Raw genomic sequence first — 22,516 nt, 5'->3', positions numbered from 1 at the left:
TAGAAATGTTAATTTTTTTTGTTTACTGCGAGTAAAACAAGTGCTTATAAGTGGTAAGCTACTTCAAAGTCTTTCAACAACCCAACCCTCCCCCCCCCCCCCCTCCCATTACCACGTGGATTCCTATTCATCACTGTTGACACCACCTTACAATACTTCAGCATCCCCATGCTCACGACCTCACCTCTCTCGAAAACTATAATTCTCAACACTTAACGAACACTTAACTTGTCACTTCATTTCTTACGCATCTGACTCTCTGCATCATTACCCATAAATACTTCTCATTTGATGGGATAATGCACAAAAAAATCTTGTGTCCTGGCCACGAGATATCTAGCAGAAACCATTCCTAGACACCAAACTGCTTGTCCAGCAGTGATGATACCTTCATGAGCTGGGACCCATGGCAAAGACACTGTACCCTCATTCCTCCACAGCCTCGACACCTTGTCACATCCAATGGACTAGGTCCTACTCAGCCCATCATGCCACTTTCATGGATGTAGACATCCACATCTCTGATGCATCGATCAAAACCTCTGTCCATATCAAGTCCACTAACCATCAACAATACCAGCAATGTGATACCTGCTAATCTTTTCACACTAAAGAGGCCCTGTTGTACAGTCTAAACACTCAAGGACTGCACATCTGCAAAAATGACCAATCCCTTGCCCAGTATGCTAATGGTATTACTTAGGCCTTTACAAACAGGCATTAGCATCCAAACCTACTACATTTAAATACCTCTTGCATTGCTTCTACATATGAGTATATCCCCAATCCTCCATCCACCAACACAAATCAGCTGCAAAGGAGCATCCCTCTCATAGCATCCTGGACTGGAACAACGTAACTATAATCTTCCATAGGGCTTCAGCCACTTATTGATACGGCCAGAAATGAGAAACATCTTACCCTTAATCCTTCTCAGCCCTCCCAGACTAGTACTGCGACACACAATCTGTGAAATATCGTATTTCATCCTTTCACCACACCTACTCCCAGCCCCATGTCATTGTGCTAGGCACCTGCGGATGTCACAGTTGTAAGCTCTGTCTATTGCTCCCACACAATTCAGCCAAGCCAATTCTGATGCCAGCATATTCTATACCTCAGAGTCAGAGTCATATGCAAAAGTAATGATGTCATATATTAGCGGCATTAAAAGTTCTGCACAGTATTTTATGAGAGCATGACCACCAACACACTGTCCTCTGAAATGAATGGCTACTGACAAACAATAGTCAAGAACAGGGTTGAACACCTATTGGCAGAACATGCTACTGAGTGTACCATATTTAACTTGAATGGCAGCTTCACAACACTTGGGATCTCCATCCTGTCTCCTAATATCAGCATCTCTGAATGAGCAGATGGGAATTCTCCTTACAATACATCCTCTGGTCCCATAATTATCGTGGCCTCAATTTTCGCTAGTTACCTGTCCAATGTCTATCTCCATCGCAGCTCCCTTAACCCTCATTCACTCATCCTGCCCTCAGATTCTCCTCTTTGCAGTCATCCATTTCCTCGCTTCTATTTCTCCCTCCCAGTCCTCTCCTACATGTGACATGTCAGTGTGCACTTTGCACATCTCCCCTGCCAGCATCAGTGCGAATTCAGGAGTACCACATTCAGATCCTTTGCTATTGCTGCCTGGCCTTCACAGCTTCAGCCAACCTTCCCCAGCACTCCCTACAATTTCTTACCTGCTGTCTCCTCTCACCCACTCCACTGGCACAACCCAGCGTACAGTGCCAGGATAATGAAGCCATGCAGGTGTGTGTGTGTGTGTGTGTGTGTGTGTGTGTGTGTGTGTGTGTGTGTGTGTGTGTCTGCACGCGCATGCGCGAATTGGGCATCAAAATAAATTCAATGGTGATAAATGAAAATTTATGCCAGACCAGACCAAGAATCTGGATTTCCCAATTTGTGTGAGCAGTCACCTTAACTACTTTGGCTACGTTGTCGCACACTATGTACGTAGCATCTCCTGTCCATTGCCCTCATTGATTGCAGCCTCGTGCTGATTCTGCAGGAGGTCAGATGAAGTGTGTATCTGCACTGAGTGGTCATTAATTGCTGTCAAGACACATATATTTATATGTCTTTCGAGCATGTCTGAAAGTTCTTACATGATCCCACAGCCGTATACAGTATGACGAAATTGAAACTCTGGCATTAGCCACAATCAGGCATCAAAATTAATTCAGTGGCTATAAGTGAAGATTTGTGGCAGACCTGGGCTCAAACCCAGTTTTCCTGCTTTACAAGAGCTGTAGCTTTAACCACTTCGGCTATCCGAGTACGCTTCCTACCAACCCAGATTCCCAACTTGTTGCGCACTATATATGTAGCTTCACCTGTGCATTACCCTCATTGCTTGAAATCCCGTGCTTTATATGTGCCTTGATGGCAATTAATAGTCATTCAGTAAAGATGCAGTCTCTGTTTGATGTATTGCGGCGATCAGCATGAGATTGGACAGGGAATGTTACATATGTAGTGTGTGACAAGTTGGGAGTTTGGACAGGAAGTGCGCTCAGATAGCAGATGTCATTAAGACGACCGTGTAAGTAAAGTGGGAAATCTTGATTCAGGACTAATTTTCACTTGTCGCCATTCAATTTATTTTGATGCCCGATTGTAGCTGCTGTTGGAATTTCAATTTTGTTGTGTAAATGATAGTTGCAATTCTCTGTGGCAGGTAAAATGGCAACCATAGTATGTTTGTGTTGTTACGGGATGTTGTGGGTTATATAAAATGGGTGGGCACAATGATAGATATTAAGTGGTCACTGCTAAGGACACAGAGATGATGATAGCATTATCAACACCTGACACTTCTTGTAAAGTGTCTCATTGACGGTGTCCATTGTGCGGTATCCAGATTTGTGGAGCATTCGGATAAGTGGCCCAACATTGGATTACATGGGAACATGAAGGCGGTCATGTAAATAAGATTTATGGGTAAGGTGTCTGTCCTTTCAGACAAGTCTAAAAGAACAGACACCATTTATGACCCCACAGCTGTATATTTACATAAAAATGTGAAATTCCAATATTAGCTGTAATTAGGCATCAAAATAAATTGAATGGCAACAAATGAAAATTTGTGCCAGGGTCGTCATCTATTTTCTGGTCAACCACATCTGACAACAGCAACGGAAGATTGCCGTATTGTGCACCAAGCACATCATAACCCCTTCACACGAGTGCCATCTGAGAACATGTAATGGACTACTGCCAACATTTTGTGTAATATAATACTACACCATTAGTTGGAGACTAGCAACAACCAGTCTAGGGAATAACTGTCCCATGTGTAGGCTGCCATAACACTACAACACAAACAGCTATGTTTGGATTGGTACCATGATTGGGAAACCCAGACTGGTGGTGAATGGTGTCACATTGTATTCAGTGGTGAATTACAGTTGTGGACTACCCGATAGCATCATTGGTGGATATTATGGTGACTGAGGAGATCTCACTTTCTTCCAATGTTTTGGAGAGCCATAGTTATGTTCCTCATGGTGTCATGGTGTGGGGAGCCATTGCGTATGACTCACAACCTGTAGTGATAGAGGGAACTCTGATGGCACAACGGTGTGTCATAATTTGACAGTATCATGTTCTTTTTTTCAACAGGATAATGCTCGTACACATGTAGTGTACGTGTGTATTGACTGTGTGCATGATGTGGAGGTGTTCCTTTGGTCAGCAAGAACCTCGCATCTGTCCTCAATAGAACACATGTTAGATCAGTTCAGAGTCAACTCCACCTCAGTGCCAGTAGCCAGGATGTCAAAGACAAATTGCAATAGATGTTGACTAGCTTGCCTTGGTAGGGGATAAATTGGTTTTATGATGTTGAACTGAATCACTGCATGCATATGGGCCAGAGGGAATGCATCATCCTACTGATAAGTGGGCTCATACTGCCCTTGTTCCTTGTAAATTTGACTCAATATTGTTATCACTCAAATAAAATCACATAATCTCTCAATCTGTGATGTTGCACTTTGTTTCCTCCTCCGCTTCTGGGTGCTTCACTATGTTTTCAGGCACTCTCTTTTCTGTTAGCTCAGAAGAGTTATTTGTCCAAAAAACTCAGGAAATTTCTGAGTTTTGCTTATGTACATATTGAGGCCTCAACATCTCAAATTTGTTGCCTTCACTCTTTCCATTGTCAACAGTCTTAAAATGTATTTAATACTTTTAGTTCCATTTGATCATGTGTGAGATTTATATTTGATTGATCTGTGTTCAGAATAACGTTGTGGGAACTATTCCAACTGAGCAAACTAAAATGGTTCTTACGTTTTGGGAAAAACTATATTTCTTCTGTAGTCAGTTTTTATCCCATTGTCAGGACAACATATACAAATGCCAACAGTGTATGAACTGTCTTCCATGTTAACCAGCTATGTTGTTTAGGCAAAGAAATAATTATGGTACCCATTTTCCTTATGTCAAGGGGCCTGTGTCAATTTCCTTTGAGAGTGAGGTATTATTTTGTATGTGTATCAATATTACAGTGAAATGCTGCTGAAATATTTAATCTCACAATGTAAATTCATTTAAACAATGCTGAGGGGCACAACTTAACATTGTTTACATGCATAAACAATTACTCTCACGTATCCGATTAGCAACTACTTTTGAAGCACTTTTACGTTAAGGAACATATTCAGGATCTTAGTCAGAGTCATAGTTATCCACACCATCCTCAGATTTGTACAAATTTTCCCTGAAATGCATTTTTCTCGCACAAACATTGCACTTGTCACTACTACTAGCAACTATTTTTGCACTTATTGCTGTTTACAAGCACACAGCATGGCAAAGTTGCCATTAGTGGTTAGAGATAGAGCTGCCATTTCTCAGTTTATCATGGAGCTATCAGCTAATATGAATGCAGCACACCACATACCATGTTTTACATGCAACAACTATGTTATCATTGAGTGTCACTTAAAATTGCTTACAACCTATGTCTTCAGATGGCAAATGAAAACCAACTATCTCTTTTAGAGTTGTTGTACCTACTAGATCTACCACATTCCCAGTCACTCACAAGGAACACCTTAAGCATGAGGTTGAAAAAGACCAATGATATTTGATGCTTGAGCCCCCCCTCCCCCTCCCCCCTTTTCCCCACATTTTGCTACCACAATATTGGCTGGTAACGGCAACAGGGGGCAGACTGGAGATATCCAGTGGTGAGCACAGCGTGGGGCTACAGAGCGTGGTTGAACTGTTTAGTCGACGAGTAATTTGCAACAGTGCTACAGATCTAGTGGTGTTGATACGAAGCTGAGCAATGGCAATGATAAATAAAACAAACAATGCTTAACGTCTAAAAAGCAGTTGCCAAAGTTGGCTTTTGTCAGAAAGGAACCCAAGGAAAGAAGTGGAAGATGAAATATTAGCATTTCTGCAAGGTGAGTCAGTGGACTGCATGGACAAATGTACATGAAGAGTACAATGGTGACAATATTGGCTTAACCAGTTAAAGTGAAATTGAAACTTGTGTCGAGCTATCATTGTTGAACAGGGAGCCACAAATCCTGTCTCCAGTGACATGTAAAGGGCAATTGTTGTCCAAGGAGTGGGTACTAAACATAATTATGAACATGGAAAATCATCCACAGCTTACTAAAAAGCAGTTATGAACAGATTCCAAATAAGTCTGTAGCAATATGACCATGTAGTGCATAAGAAAAACTACAAATATTCAAGGGAGGACAAGACACACTTGTTACAAAAACTGATGTTTGTGCGTTTCAGGGATGCTTGATAACAGTGTACAGGATGAGAGTGATAATGACCGTGCACATCAAATTGCAAGTGACATAGATTACAATGATTTCAAGGGAAGCAGTGAATGGTTGTATAACTTCAAACAGTCTTACAGAATTGGAAGATGTAAGATAACGAAATTTCAAACAGCAAACTGCTGAATCAGCCAAAGAATTTGTAGCTGAGATAAATAAATGGACCCCATAATTCAGTAAGGAATTTGTTGTCAACTCAGATCAATTGGGGTTTGAACCCAGGAAAATAGAGGTAGAAAGACAGTTGTATCAAGATCAACTATAAGGACCGATGACCGTGGCAGTTAAGTCCCATAAGATTTCACACACACACCAGTTCAACTAACATAATTGCTGTAAAATATTCATATACAAGTATGCCAACTGTTAATCTGGATGGTAAGTTAGCTGGAAAGTTATTTATTGTGCTGGGAGAAGTTGGAGGTGCTCTGTCCCTATGATCTTGTGTGTGTGACCTTGCGAGGTCAATAGGGAATATTTACATCACAGCAAGAAAGAGTGGGAAACTGGGCATTAGAGAACTACAGCTGTGGTGTGAGCACTGTTTTTGGCCAGTATCTGGGCAAAATAACCTGCTATTGCTTTACACCTGGTCTTTGTATAAAAATCGTACCTTTAGAGCAAACAATCCCTTTGAAAAATGTGAGAGATTGTAATTGATACCACTGGGAACCGCTGGACAAATTCAGCCTCTGGATGTGTGTGTTATCACAGTATCTACAGCTGTGTGTTAAAGGATAGCAGGCTTTTGTATAAGCTCTACAGCAGACTATTTCTCATTTGATTGCATGACATCACATTCCATCAGTTCTCACCAATATGATTATGTATGCATTCTTTAAGAGTGCATACCTAGCTGAACATTGTGCACAGTTTCTTAACTCACAAGGAGTTTGCATCATTCGATCTTGACGATGTGAACCTTCATGATCACTGCAGTGCACCATTTTTCATTCTCTGTTCATGGTGCAAGTTACTGGTTTGTTTTGAACATTTCTTGAATGTCGACGATGTCCATTTTGTGAAGTGTAATACGACACAAATCCAGTGATTACTTTTAACTGTCTAATCTCGGGCTCTCCTCTTTTTGTGTCTAGTTTATATGATCTGATACCTAGATAGGAACTATGCTGCATCCTTTTAGTCTTAAGCTATATTTTTTGTGCCTTTGTAACATTGGTAAATTAATTTTCTGGCACACTGTACATAATGTTTACTTAACTACATTTAGTTGATTTTTATACATTGTTGTATAAAGTGTTATGTGATTATAGTTTCATGATAATGCATTTGGTTAATGTTCCAATGGTTTTATCTTGTTAGTCCCAGCAGGCTAGCTCTGTGGATGCCACAATGCAATCACAGTTGCGTTCTGTGTGTCTTAAAGATGGTGAAATTGGGGCTGAAGCCTATTGTGTGTGTATAAACCAGGCAGCTGAGCAGCCAGTTGCGCTTGGGGTGTACACTTTACAATGGAAAAGGTAAAGCACTTAAAACTCATTTATAACTCTGGACAAATTTTAAAAGTTTCAGTAAATAAATTTGAATGATTACTAATATTATGATAAAAATCTTGCCTGGAAGATAAACAATGGTATGACCCAACACCAGTATTGAAAATAATGTAGGAGAGCTGTTGAGTAGTATAGATATTTACAGCCTTCCTTCCTTCCTCCCCCCACCCCTGTTCTCTCTCACTCTCACTTTCTCTCTCTCTCTCACACTGTCTGTCTACCTCAACTCCCACCCAGAAAAAGGGCTGTGGTATTTCGTTGTTTAGTTTCATTTCCATGCTAATTGTTATTTGTTATTCTAGTCTAGTCTAACTTTAATGTTCCAGGTAGCAGGTGGGGGGGGGGGGGTTGCTTATTAAAAAATTATTGTGAAAAGTGTGACTTTCAAAAAAGGGTTGCATCAAAACATTTTTATTAATGCGTGAACTACCTTCTAATGGTAGTCAACTACATTTCTTCAAAAACTGCAATGAAAAAATACATATTGAGACAGATGAGATGTTACTAAGAAAAGAGAAATGAGTGCTAGGAAATGGTTTTCAATATGAAACTAATTGCATGTGAAGGCAAAAAAATGCAACTTGCTAAACGACAGAAATTGTCGGTATAATTCAAAGTTTTCTTTTCCCCCATGCACTTCAAGTACTAAGTATTTGCCTGTTACAGTGCCCATCTCTTCCTTTGCCTTTCCAGGCGTCTTCAGCCTACCAGATTATAATTTCTGACTTTTAAGGTAGTTTGCCATAGCTCATTCTGTTGAGATGCTCACTCCATTTTCTTCTGGTGTCTTTGGTGTCTTCATTTTTGCTTCTTATATGAAATGTGTTTAGTCACTTGCTAACATTGCTGTTTCATAACATTTCTGCTCCTGTACAGTATTTCATAGTCCTATGAAATCTCATTTCAGTGCTGTGGCTCTTACTTTCTTCTTGTTTGTAAGAGACCCATGGCTCGCTTCTGTAGAGTCACCTGGATTTGGTGATGAGCAACAACCCCTCTTCCTAGCAATGAACACATGGCTTGCTACTCAATGCTTTGACACTGATGGCAAATGGCACACCAGTATAAACCAATGGTTGCAATTGCTGGTGGCAGATTTCTACAGAGATGGTATTGAATAATGTGAGTGATGATGTAATAAGTGCCTCAATTTGAATGCCAGATGTGTAGATAAACGGCTTAAGAGTGTACCTTTAAAAAGTATACAATAATTTCTTTTTGTTAATTTTTTAATTTCAAAACATCTTTTACTTTCTGGATAGCAGTTTGGTCCCATAGCCCTTACCACAAATTTCCATAAACTTGTTTGCCATGGACGTCCAGAAGTGATTATTGATGCTTTGTGGCTGATGACTAGTGGATAGAAATTTCCCAGAAACATGTAGATAGCCTCTTTCATTCCATGTTGTGGCATTGAGAGGCTCTGATTACAGGTAATTGGGTCCCGTCGTGTACTTAATCTGTGCTGTAAAGTTCATTGCAGTTATGTGTTCTCCTTGGCATTGTTAATTTTTGCCAAATTTAGTCAGTTAATAATTTTCAACTGTGAAACCAAGTTATACTCCTTCCTTATTTTCACTCACTCAGATTTCTATGCATCTCTCTTGTGTTCCTAAGCAATTTCTCTTTATTCATAGGTACTGTCCTGCCATTATGTGCCATGCTGTCTGCAATATTCATCCTACCTTTTCCCATTAAAAGTGGCCACCTGTCTTACAAAACATAACATGGACCCTTCTCCATTTTGATGGACTTACAACCTTTTCAGATACTGACAGACTTTTAGTCTCTTGAAATTTATGTGTTGGCAATTGAGAATAACCATCACTTTTAGTGTATAATGTTATTGCAGGTATTCTGCCAGGTTATTATGTCTTCTTGGCACATTATTTCAACAACGTACCTTGTTGTCATCACCAGTTGCTCTCTGACATACTCAAGCATCAAGGGGCTGCTCTTCTTTTTGTGTGTGCTCGTTACTCCCCTCCTTTCACCTTTCTGCAGCCCTGAATTTGGAATGCTGCACACTATCTGCATCCAAGTGCTCTTCACCCATCCGTGGTGATCTTTATCTGGTGTGTTTCCACTGGCCGTGAACAGCATCCAGCTACCGTGTCAGTGCCTGATTTCCTTATTTGTGGCCTGAACTGAGCTCCCTGGCACTCTTTTATTGATTTTAAGGGGGAATCTCATCCCCAGGGTAACTGGCCACTGACATGCCACCTGGACACCACTCACTACCAGTGGGAGTGGAACATGTACTGGATGCTTCAGATGGGCAGGGTGCGTTTGGGAAAAATATATTAAAAACAAAGATTCCAAGAATTACCAAGCGGGAAAGCGCCGGTAGACAGGCACAATAAAATAACACACACACAAAATTTCTAGCTTTCGCAACCAACGGTTGCTTCTTCAGGAAAGAGGGAAGGACAGGGAAAGACGAAAGGATGTGGGTTTTAAGGGTGAGGGTAAGGAGTCATTCCAATCCCAGGAGTGGAAAGACTTACCTTAGGGGAATCTCTGCCCAAACTCTTTGCATTTAAATATGTCTGCTTCTGTCTGTATATGTATGGATGGATATATGTGTGTGTGTGTGTGTGTGTGTGTGTGTGTGTGTGTGTGTGTGTGTGTGTGTGTGTGTGCGCGCGCGAGTATATACCTATCCTTTTTCCCCCTAAGGTAAGTCTTTCTGCTCCCGGGATTGGAATGACTCCTTACCCTCTCCCTTAAAACCCACATCCTTTCGTCTTTCCCTCTTCTTCCCTCTTTCCTGAAGAAGCAACCGTTGGTTGCAAAAGCTAGAAATTTTGTGTGTGTGTTTGTGTGTTATTTTATTGTGCCTGTCTGCTGGCGCTTTCCCGCTTGCTAAGTCTTGGAATCTTTGTTTTTAATATATTTTTCCCATGTGGAAGTTTCTTAGAAGAGTTCCTGATACTTTAGTAGTCAAGGATCACATGATGTTGAAATATTATGTCAATAAGACACAACCACCTCGCACCATACCTGCTAGAACATTACACATTGCAATGCTATCAAAACGTGAGCTCTTACTACACTTTTAATTTTTAACTGTTTCTCATATGTGTAAAACACCACAGGAAAGGCAGCAACAGCCAGGTTACAAGCAGTAGCATTATGATGCCTACAATCCGGGTTGAGGCATCACCACTTGCAGTTGAAATGCGTTTACCTGCTCATGGTTGGGTGCGCACTCCCATGGCTGTGTCATACCTGATACGCAACCATACTGAACTGCTCCTAGAACTGGATCTCAGCATGGAAGCCAGTGAAGCATTTATGTTTGCTGGACATAAACAGGTAAGGTATTAACACAAACTGTCATATTTGAGAAGAAAGAAAGACACAGATGAATAAGTGTTTAAAATAAGGACATTAATTTTAATTTTAATAATTTTCAAACAGAAACAGAATGCCTAAATACCAGTTGTAAAAACTAGAAAACATGGTAGATTTTTTATCATAGAACTTTAGAAGTCCTTTCATTTTGAAAAACTGGTGCATATATAACAGAATTTAAAAAAGGAGTTAAGTACAGCTAAATAAGGAGAAAAAATCCTTTTTAACCCAAGCTTCCTGAAGAAGCAACCATCGGTTGCGAAAGCTAGTAATTCTGTGTGTGTGTTTGTGTGTTTTGTTCATTGGCCTGTCTGCCGGCGCTTTCCCGGTTGGTAAGTCTTGGAATCTTTGTTTTACGAAAGGATGTGGGTTTTAAGGGAGGGGGTAAGGAGTCATTCCAATCCTGGGAGCGGAAAGACTTACCTTAGGGTGGAAAAAAGGACAGGTGTACACTGGCGCGCGCGCGCGAACACACACACACACACACACACACACACACACACACACACACACACACACACATCCATCCATTATATTTTTTTGCTGTTTGTGAACTGTGCCACTTTCAAAAAGTGCCAAGAGGCACCAGCACTAGTGATAATACGAAATTTGACTGCAGCAGAGACATGGCAAATGACCAGTATACCCTTAGGGACAGTCTCTCCCCGATGTTATTCAATCTGTATATTGATCAAGCAGTAAAGGAAACAAAAGAAAAATTTGGAGTGGATATTAAAATCCATGGAGAAGAAATAAAAACTTTGAGGTTCGCCGATGACATTGTAATTCTGTTAGAGACAGCAAAGGACTTGGAAGAGCAGTTGAATGGAATGGACAGTGTCTTGAAATGAGGATATAAGATGAATATCAACAAAAGCAAAACGAGGATAATGGAATGTAGTCGAATTAAGTCGGGTGATGCTGAGGGAATTAGATTAGGAAATGAGACACTTAAAGTAGTAAAGGAGTTTAGCTATTTGGGGAGCAAAATAACTGATGATGGTCGAAGTAGAGAGGATATAAAATGTAGACTGGCAATGGCAAGGAAACCATTTGTGAAGAAGAGAAATTTGTTAACATCGAGTATAGATTTAAGTGTCAGGAAGTCAATTCTGAAAGTATTTGTATGGAGTATAGCCATGTATGGAAGTGAAACATGGTCGATAAATTGTTTGGACAAAAAGAGAATAGAAGGTTTTGAAATGTGGTGCTACAGAAGAATGCTGAAGATTAGATGGGTAGATCACATAACTAATGAGGAAGTATTGAATAGGATTGGGGAGAAGAGAAGTTTGTGGCACAACTTGACTAGGAGAAGGGATCGGTTGGTAGGACATGTTCTGAGGCATCAAGAGATCACCAATTTAGTATTGGAGGGCAGCATGGAGTGTAAAAATCGTAGAGGGAGACCAAGAGATGAATACACTAAGCAGATTCAGAAGGATGTAGGTTGCAGCAGATACAGGGAGATGAAGAAGCTTGCACAGGATAGAGTAGCATGGAGAGCTGCATCAAACCAGTCTCAGGACTGAAGACCACAACAACAACAACAATTTATTTTTGGGGCATGGTTGTGTTAGGTGTTACTGCTCCACCAGCTGTTAAATAAATAATATTGTTAGGTCTTACAATGTAATATTTATTTGTGTTTACAATAAATTTATGCAGTTTCTGCACATCAGTGTGAGTTTAAAGTGAGGGAATTGATACATGTGGAGTAAGGAAGAGAGTGGGGGTGGAAGACAGAAGGGTGGGGAACAGGAGGAGGAGGTGGTGGTGGTGGTACCAGGGGCTAGCTGAAATTGAGACCAGGAAAATTGCAGGGTCAAACGGTACAGGGTACGAGTAACTTCCATCTACATACAGTATATATACGAATAATTGACACCATCAAATAATCCGCAAACCGTAATTTTAAGGAAAGAGGATGGAGGGGGGGCAAAAAAAATTAAGTTTTATTCATTTTGTAATTTCTTATATTGCCACAGCCATACAGTGGGACCTCTTGGAGTCGGATGTACTACCAGTAGCCTGCATCTTCCCAACACGATATTTCGACATCATAACTTGGCGTCTTCATCAGACGTTTCCTGCAACGGGCGAACAAGCTGATCATGTCCCATACTTATGACTGTTGTTCCCTACACCATCCTTGCCTGCTGCAACAGTTTCTAGCAGTGCTATTTGTCTCTATGCATTCTGTTTTCCACCTGTGCCAGTTTCCACTGTTTTGCCTGCTAGCAGCTGTGCCAAGGGTTTCTGTGCTAGGTCCACACCCACCAGGACGTTCCTAGCACTATCAACATGCTGCGGACATTCATCATGCTGTTGGCAACTGAGCAAATCAGGCTGATGTGGAAGTTTCATATTCTGTCTGTACATGCCACAGTAACCTCTGGTGTCGTTGGCCGCCATCTGTAGTTCTGTACTGTGTCTGCTCTCAGGCTGTATGCTGCCTGAGGTATTGGGTGGTTGATCTTATTCCCTCTCTTGTCTGTGAGCACAACAGTTGTCTCCTGAGGAGGTAGCTGCTGCCTAAGGCCCCATAAGAGATTTGATCCTGTTATTACACCCCTGGTCATCTGGGGTTCATTACAAGAGAAGGGAACCTTATTCCATTGTTTCTCTAGAAGTTACAAAGCCAGATTCCATGCCATTCTGAGCTGGTATCCTGCATCCCAATTGATCAGGTTCTCTGTCATCTTGATTTCGATAGATTCAGTAATCACTCTCTCCCGAAATCTGTGTGTCTGAGCCAGGGTCGTGGTTTTATCATGACTCATAGCATGTTCAAGTTCCAAGAAATTTTCTACTACTGCAGATTCAGTGGCCTGTCATAGCCTGGTATGTCTTTGGTGTTCTTTACATATAATGTTAACTTTTTTGGTGGTCTGACCAATGTACGACATACCACCTTCACATGGTATAAGGTAGACACCAGATTTTCTTAACCCCAGATTATCTATGTCCATTGCACAGAGTGCCCTGATCTTGTTTGGTGGGCAGAATGCACTTGTGATTTTGTGGTTTTTCAGGATCCTACTGATCTCAACAGATATAGACTGTGCATATGGTAGAAAGGCTACCCTCCTGGTATTTTCTTCTGTTTGTTTTTCTCCTCCTCCTTTCCCTGCGCCTGCCATTACATCAGATCATATGACGGATCATAGCGCTTAGTGGATCTCCCTGTTTGAGTACCCATTGTCTGTAAACGCTTTCTGTAGGTATTCTAACTCTGCTGCCAAGCTGTCTGAGTTGGACAGTGTCTTGGCTTAGTGTAAAAGTCGCCTCAATACCCCATTCTTCTGTGCTGGATAATGGCAGCTGTCAGTGTGTAGATATGTCAGTGTGTGTTGATTCCTTATACACACTATGGTCTAATGTTCTGTTTGTCATCCTTTTCACGAAGACATCTAGGAATAGAAGCCGACCATCATTCTCTAGTTCCATTGTGAACTAAATGTGGGGGTGTCTCGAGTTCAGATGGTCAAGGAACTCGTCCAGTCTTTCCTGGCCATGTGGCCAAATGACGAATGTGTTGTCAACGTACCTGCTAGGCAACAGTTCTAAGTGCCCCATCCTCAAATCTCTCCATAAACAGATTTGCCACTACTGGAGATAAGAGAGTAACTGTTGACAGTCCTTCAGTCTGTTCATAAAATTGATCTTTACATAGTAGGAAGTAAATTGATATTAAAATATGCTTGAAAAAGGCCAGCAGAGCACCATCAGATCTCTTGCTGATTAAATTGAGTGTGTCCTGAAGTGAATAGCACCAACACCAGACACCACCCAGGTGCAATCATTGATATAGGAACCATCGGTATAACAGTTTGTAAATTGTTGTTACTGTATTGGGAAAGTACCATGGCTCCAAGTGCTAATAGAAAGCACCGATGCTAAATTCATTATAGCCACCGAAAGCTGACTAAAGCCAGAGATAAATTCAGCAAATATTTTTGTGAAGAACCTAATGGTGTTCTGGAAGAATAGGCCGAACACAGTTAGCAGTGATGTGTTTGTTGCTGTTAGCAGTAGTTTATCTTGTAACAAAATTGAAGTTGATAATTCCTGTGAGCTATTGTTGGTAAAGGTCATTCTTGGCAACTGGAATAAAATAATAACTTGATCCTTTTAGCGACCTCCCAGCTCAGATGATCCAATTATGGAAATGTTCAAAGATACCTTGAGTTTAATTTCAGACACATATCTGACTCATACAATTATAATTTGCAGTGACTTTAATTTACCCTCAACATGTTGGCGAAAATACATGTTTTATTGTGGAAGTATGCATAAAACATCATCCAAAATTGCGCTAAAAGCCTTCTCTGAAAATTATTTCGAGTAGTTAGTTCATGAGACCATGTGAATAGTAAATGGTTGTGAAAACACATTTGACCTCAATAAAAATTGACTTGATGCCTTTAAGAATATACCTATTAAAAAGGCAAATAAAAATTGACTTGATGCCTTCCCGAGAGACAATCTCCACTACTTCCAAATTAATAATGTAAGTGTAGACCAGATGTGGCTTGAATTTAAAGAAATAGTATCAACAGCAAGCCGAAGTGTTTAATGGAATATATATTCTGCCAGCTAACCCACAAAATGTTTGATAGACAGCAGTGAAATTTATAATCATGCTTGTCAGAAATATTCCGTTGCTGCAGCTTCAGCTGTGTTCTTAGGATCCTGCCAAATTTTTGGGGGCCAGCATTATATGTGAAAACTTAGCTTTTGTTGTAGCTATACTGCATCTGTGTGTATTAATTTAAATCAATAATTTCTGTTGTTTAATTTAAACCTATAATTTTTCATATTTGTGTGTTCGTGCTACTTACCAGTGATGTTGCTATTGGCTGACAAGATCGTGTGTCCAATGCTCTGAATATCTGCTGGGTCATTCCATGTCAGCTAACCTAGGCCTGCCCTGCTCTTCCTTCATGGAACTCATTGAAATTTTATGTGAACATTTGCATGTCACCAACAAACATTGGTAAAGTTTAATGTTCATCGAAGCAATACTGACTGGGATATAGTCACTTGTTTGACTCCAATTCGCATAAGACGAGCATGAGTTTCTGGTGACTTTGAGCTATTACATCTAAGGCTATATTTCATTAGAAGAAATAAAATTGGACATCTTGGACAACTTTGTGTACTCTTAAATATAATCAAAAGAATTTTCACTTCCTGTATCTCAGGGATTAAAGGTATGATAAATATGAACCTAAATGTAGGCTAACAACACGAAGTTCTCAAATATAAAGTTTCATATATGTAATACATTCCAGCACTGAATAAATGAAGTGCTAGCTTGAAGATTTTGAAAAAAATGTGGTATTTTCGAACTGATTTTGCAAAAAACTGTTATATAAAACTTTCAAAACTGGGCCCATTAGAAAGACCCTGGTTAGGTTCTAACAGCAAAAAATAAGTATATTTGGTTATCCAGTGCAGGCTAACAATGCTAGATAATTTGAATCAAAGTTGGGCCCAAAAATTGCAGCATGAAAAAAATTTAAACTTTTGGAGTCTTATATCTCATGGAGTAAACAGATGCATAACATGAAACTTAATATGCAGGTGGTTGGTATCTCAAGAATGTGGACTATAAAATTTCATTCACTTACCATTTTCCAATGCTCCACACAGTTGTTGAAAAGATGACAATTTTTGTGAAAAGATGATTTGTTATTAAAACTTAGTCTTATTTGAATTTGAAGCAACACGTTTTAAGCCCCCCCCCCCTCCCCCCCTTACACACACACACACACACACACACACACACACACACACACACACACACACACACACCCACACACACACACACACACACACACACACGGAACATTCCAACATGGACTAGCAGTGCTACATAAATTGAAGAATACTAGTAAGGACAATTGCACTGTGAATAAAGTTTTAACTCTGCCTTCTTATATCTCGTTGATTAAAAGCACGAGAAACATGAAACTGTGGACCCAGTAACATAGTGATATAAGGCTTTCCAATATAAAATGTAATTCACATACTGCTGTCAAAATTTCTACAAAATCATTTCAATCTGGATTTTTGTAAAAATTACAGAAATAGATCACATTTAGTTTGCTTTCAGAAAATCTATTTTTCATAAATGATTTCAAACCAGTCACAGCTGGAAAGAACATGTTTCTAAACCTTCAGAAAATCATGTTTGATTTTACAGTGTGCACTAACAATACCTGTGTGTGTGTGTGTGTGTGTGTGTGTGTGTGTGTGTGTGTGTGTGTGTGTGTGTGTGTATGTATTTTAATTGTCTGTTTTCCTTGAAGGCATTGCTCACTTTCTGACAGTCTTTTTTTTGTGCTTATCTGTAACTCAGCATCTCCACTGTATAGTGAGCAGCATCTACCCATTTCGCAATACTGTTGAAAAGGGAGTTGCTTATTCATGATTAATACATTAGCTTCTTAAAATACAGGTATGAAGCTGGCATCCATGATGCTCTTTTGCCTACGGTAGTAAAGTCACTTGTATGTTGAAATTTTCTAAAAATATTTAGTTTAGTGCAAAATCGGTATGCATATTGGAAGCCTGTTAAAAAAGCTTTCTAATGATGTTTCATTCATCCCTGTGTGATTAGTATGTGTTGAGAAAAAAGGTTGTTGACTTGAGAAATAATGGTTATGATACTGCAAAAATAACCTTGAAAATATAAGTAACTTGGTACATAAAAAAATATCTACTCACCAAGCTGTGGAAGAACACACATGTAAAAGGTATTACAGTTTGCTAGCTTTCAGAGCCAGTGGCTTCTCTTCTTGGCAGGAAGATTGAAGAGGAAGAAAGAGGGGTGAAAGAAAAGGGCTGGCAAGGTTTAGGAAAAGGGGTCGGGTTTGGGAAAGTTGCCCAGAACCCTAGGTCATGAGAGCATTTCCATATGGGATTACAAGGAAAGACTGATTGTTGGGGACTGCACCAGACAAGATTTGAAAACCTGAGAGTTTAAAGGTGGGACCGAGCGAGGTGGCGCAGGGGTTAGCACACTGCACTCGCATTCAGGACGACGACGATTCAATCCCGCGTCCGGCCATCCTGATTTAGGTTTTCCGTGATTTCCCTAAATCGCTCCAGGCAAATGCCGGGATGGTTCCTTTGAAAGGGCATGGCCGACTTCCTTCCCTGTCCTTCCCAATCCAATGAGACCGATGACCTCGCTGTTTGGTCTCTTTCCCTAACCAATCCAATTTAAAGGTGGAAGATAGGGTATATGCAATACAGAGATTACTGCTAAAACATCATGTATGAGTTAATAAGAGTGAAAAGCTAAGTTAATTGTATGTGATAGAGGTGGGAGAGGGACAGCAAAAAATAGACAGGACAGAAAATGAAAGACGTAGAAAGTTAAAAGGGAGTGAAGAAAGCAATAATTGCTGTGAAGAAATACTGAGACCGAAGAAATTTACATAAATTAATGCCAGGTGGGTGGCAAGAACCAAGGCTATGTCGTAGTGCCCCTTCACAACTGTGGAGTTCAAGAAACTGTTGTCTGGGGGAGGAAGAATCCAGATGGCTTGTGTGGCAAAATGGCACTGAGGTCACGGCTGACATGCTCTGCAACAGGAGATTGTGTGTTACAAGTGTATACCGTCTGCTTATCCCCACACATCCGGATTGATAGCTTGGTGGTAGTCATGCCGATGTAAAGGGCCAAACAGTGTTTAAATAACAGCTGGTATATGACATGTCATTTCACAGATGGCTCTCCCTTTGATAGTATGTTTTGCCAGTTACAGGGCTGGTGTAGGTGGTGGTATGAGAATGCATAAGGCAAGTCCTGCTCTGGGGACAGTCACAGGGGTAAGTGACATAGGATAGGGAGATGGCTGCAAAATGAGCATAGTGCCTAACAAGGATATTTTAGAGATTGGGAGGGTGACAAAAAGCTATTCCAGGTGTGATAGACAAAGTCTCGTACAGAAAAAACCTCATTTTGGGGCACGGTGGAAGTCGTTGCCTTGTCGAAATAGCTGATTAATACATTCAAGACCAGGATAGTAGTGAGTGATGAGGAGTATTGCTAAGTTGTTTTTTGGAGGGATCAGCAGTACCAGGATTGGATGTGGTGGCCCAGGAAACATGCTTTTGAGCTAGGCCAGAGGAGAACTTACATCCAGCGAAGGCTGAAGGGAGAATGGTGGTGTATTGCTGTAAAGAGTGTGTATCTGTAGAAATATGTTTACATCAAATGCCAAGGCTGTATGAGAATGAATGTTTGACATGGAAACAATGGCAGCTGTCAAAATGTAAGAACTCTTGTTTGTTAGTAGGTCTAATGTGAACAGATGTGTTTAGTTGACCTTTAGTGAGGATGAGATCAACATCATTGTTTGTTAGTGGGTGCAATGTGAACAGAAGTGTGTTGTTGACCTTCAGTGAGGATGAGATCAATGTCAAGGAAAGTGGCATAGGATTTGGAATAGGACCATGTGAAATTTAATTGGAAGAATGTATTTAGAGATTCCAGGAATTTATAATGGACGGGGAGGTGGTGCAGGGGAAAAGAGGGGGGGGGGGGGGGTGATTACAGTGGCAGGCAGACCTAAGTATTAGTGCATAAGGCAGATCATTGACACTATGGAATGCAGCAGTTATGCTGAAATGAAGAAGGTAACTGCCAATTAAGAGGAATGAGAAATGGCATCAGACCGACCTTTCGGAGTCACATCAGGACTAAGACTTAAACATGCTAGTGTAAAAGTGCATTTCTTCATATTTTCAGTTACTACAGTTGCTCTATGTACCAACAGAGGTTTATATACATTAGTTAAATTTTCTTTGTATTTTATGGCTGATTTGTTGGTGCCAAAAATATTAGCTCATTTTTGTAAATAATGAACTATGGAAAGCATAGCATTAAATAACAACGGTATTATGAAAAGGATAGGTTGCCGCTCACCATATAGAGGAGACATTGAGTTGCAGACGGGCACAACGACATGACTATTATATGGTTTGGCTTTTGGCCACAAGGCCTTCTTCTGAAGTAGAAAACATGCACACACACAAGCACAACTCACATACATGTGACCACTGTCTCTGATAACTGTGGCTGGAATGAGTTGTAACTGTGCCTCATGGGAGTAGTAGTCCAGTGTTGGGGGATAAGGAGGCAGCATGGGATGAGGGGAGTTCACAGAATGGGATGGTGGAACATATGGACTTGCTTGTGGGAGCATGCAGGGATGTGAAGGGGACAGGATAGGGCTGCAAGGTGCAGTTTAGGAGGAGGACGGGGAAGATGAGTGGAAAAAGAGAGAAGCACAGAAGGGGAAAAAATGACTAGTGGGTGCCTTGATGGAACAGAAGTTATGTAGTGCTGGAGTGGGAGTGGGATAGGCAGGTGAAGGACAGAGACTAGTGTAAGTTGAGGTCAGTGGGATTATGGGAACATATGATGTATTGTAGAGAGGGTTCCCTGTTCAATTAAGAAAAGTTGGTGTTGGTAGAAAGATCCAGATGATGCAGGCTGCGAAGCAGTTATTGAAGTGAAGCACACTGTGTTGGGCAGCAAGTTTAGCTACTGGAAGCTCGAGCCATCTCTTGGTCAGTTTGTCGCTGGGCATTCATGCAGGCAGCCAGCTTGTTAGTTGTCATGCCCACATAGAAAGCAGCATAGTGGTTGCAGCTTAGTTAATAATTACATGACATAGTTATCTACCCTTACATTACATACTGCTCTGTATACAACATATGTTTCTAATCACTGACTGATTGATGATGCTAAAACTTTTATTGACTTCCCCATTAATTGCGCACATACTTATTATGTTTGTTTCTTTAGTTGCAGTTAAGAATACTTCCAGACAGTATTCGTACATTGGACTACAATTTATATCCTCTACTCTCTGGTCTTGTTGCACTGCCAAGACTGAAGCTTACACCTGTGGAAAGATCAGACTCTCCTGTACATCAGTCTCTTCTCTCTGAACTACTAGAACGTTCCTTGCCGTCTCACGTTTATGTCATGGTAATTTTTCATTTTTTTTTTCAGATTTAAGGTTTTTTTTAGAGACTTCCAGTTTTAAATTTCAAATTTAAACCAAAACTCATGTACTGTGGTAAGGGCGAAAATAAGGCAGAAACAAAAACTAATTGGATCATTGCTGCCAGGGACAAATAAGTTCAGATGGCAGATATGAAAGGTTAGAGAACAAACATAAAATGAAGGTTAAAGATTCAGTAAGAGTGTTGTCAAGTTTAAAAATTATCTTTCAGCAGATGATGCTGTAGTTTACCATCTAGTAATGTTGTCAGAAAATCAAAAGCAATTGCAAAATGATTTAGACAAGATATATGTATGGTGCAAAAAGTGCAGTTGACTGTAATCAATAAATAGTGTGCAGTCATCCACAATAATACTAAAAGGAATCCATTAAATTTCTGTGTAACAAAAAATCAAACAAATCTATAGGCTGTCATTTCAACTAATTACATAGGGTCTACAATTGCAATTTAAATCGAAATGATCACATAGAAAAATGTTGTGGGGAAGGCAAACCAAAGACTGTGCTCTATTTCCAGAACACACAGAAGATGCAACAGATATACTAAAGATATTGGCAACACTACGCTTGTCTTTGCATTTCTGGAGTATTGCTGTGTGGTAAGGCATACTTACTAGACAAGATTGATGGAGGACACTGAAAAAGTTATTGGCAGTCATTAAAACAAAGGCATTTTTCATTGGATGAAGACTCTTCAGGAAATTTCAGTCACCAACTTTTCCTCTGTATGCGAAATATTTTGTTGACACCCACCTTCACAAGGAAGAATGATAATCATAATGAAATATGAGGAATCTGAGCTCGCACAGAAAGATTCAGCTATCATCTTTCCCATGCGCTGTAAGAGAGTGTAACAGTAAAGAAACTGTCTGAGGCTGTTAATTGCAGAGTAGTTGCGTAGATGTAACGCTCGTTTGTTCTTTCTAAATTTTAAATTCTTGGGACAAATAGCAACATAAGATGCGAATTTAAATCAGTCATCATTGGACTTAGAGTTATCCTTTACGTAATGTTAATCCCAGTAATACTTTAGAAGCTACCTCATGTCTTTCTCGTTTCTCTCTGTGTGTTTGTCATTTCTCTACATCTTATACTCATTAAAATCATTAGTATCAGTTAATTTAGTCTTAGATGTATCTTCATAACTTAAGTCCAAGAATTCTTTTTTACTTCAGTTTTTCCACATTATCTGTATTTTTTACTACACAAAAGATCGTATTTTAATTATTAATCATTTTAACAATTATTGTAAATGAGAATATTTTTTTGACTAACAATAATTTTGTAGTTGTAAATTTAATAACTACTTCAGTTTTAGTGAACTTTTTTTCCAAGTACATTCATAAAAAATCTTCTATGTTACAGCCACAGGCAAAGAAAGCTGCAACATCTGTCGCAGTTGCATCTTAGTTTCCATAAAAAGTTGCTTGGGTGTTATGTGACACCCTGCTAAGAAACTATGCCCTGTCATCTTTTCGGATAAATAAAAGTATTTACCATTTTGTAAATATATTTATTGCTGAAATAAAGATAACTATTCAGTATTTGTATAAAAGACCTATTAGCCTTTCTCTATGTGTGTGTGTTTCTTTTTAAAACTGTAGATATTATATTTGTGTATGAACTGACATTGAATAAATTCTTAATTATTATATTTCATCCACTTCACCAAGCAGAAATGAACATTTATGGTATTAGAATGTAATTTGTTTTCAGGCTCCTCCTTGGCTATGAAAATAGCTGAGGA

General features: G+C 39.9%; 1 protein-coding gene across 4 annotated transcripts in view; it reads left to right on the top strand.

Moving 5' to 3' along the window:
- The window catches only part of LOC126279438 (trafficking protein particle complex subunit 11), a 98,454-nt gene extending 76,141 nt beyond the window's left edge, over positions 1–22,313 (top strand). For all 4 annotated transcript variants that reach the window (XM_049979679.1, XM_049979678.1, XM_049979677.1 and 1 more), the window contains exons 17-20: positions 7,170–7,327; positions 10,459–10,678; positions 20,547–20,732; positions 22,135–22,313. In XM_049979679.1, the coding sequence (XP_049835636.1) occupies positions 7,170–7,327; positions 10,459–10,678; positions 20,547–20,732; positions 22,135–22,179 (609 nt within the window). In that variant the 3' untranslated portion in view covers positions 22,180–22,313. The remainder of the gene's footprint in view (positions 1–7,169; positions 7,328–10,458; positions 10,679–20,546; positions 20,733–22,134) is intronic.
- The last annotated feature ends 203 nt before the right edge of the window (positions 22,314–22,516 follow it).

Source organism: Schistocerca gregaria, chromosome 1, assembly GCF_023897955.1.
Source record: "Schistocerca gregaria isolate iqSchGreg1 chromosome 1, iqSchGreg1.2, whole genome shotgun sequence".
Lineage (NCBI taxonomy): Eukaryota > Metazoa > Arthropoda > Insecta > Orthoptera > Acrididae > Schistocerca > Schistocerca gregaria.
This window is presented reverse-complemented; position numbering and strand designations above follow the sequence as displayed.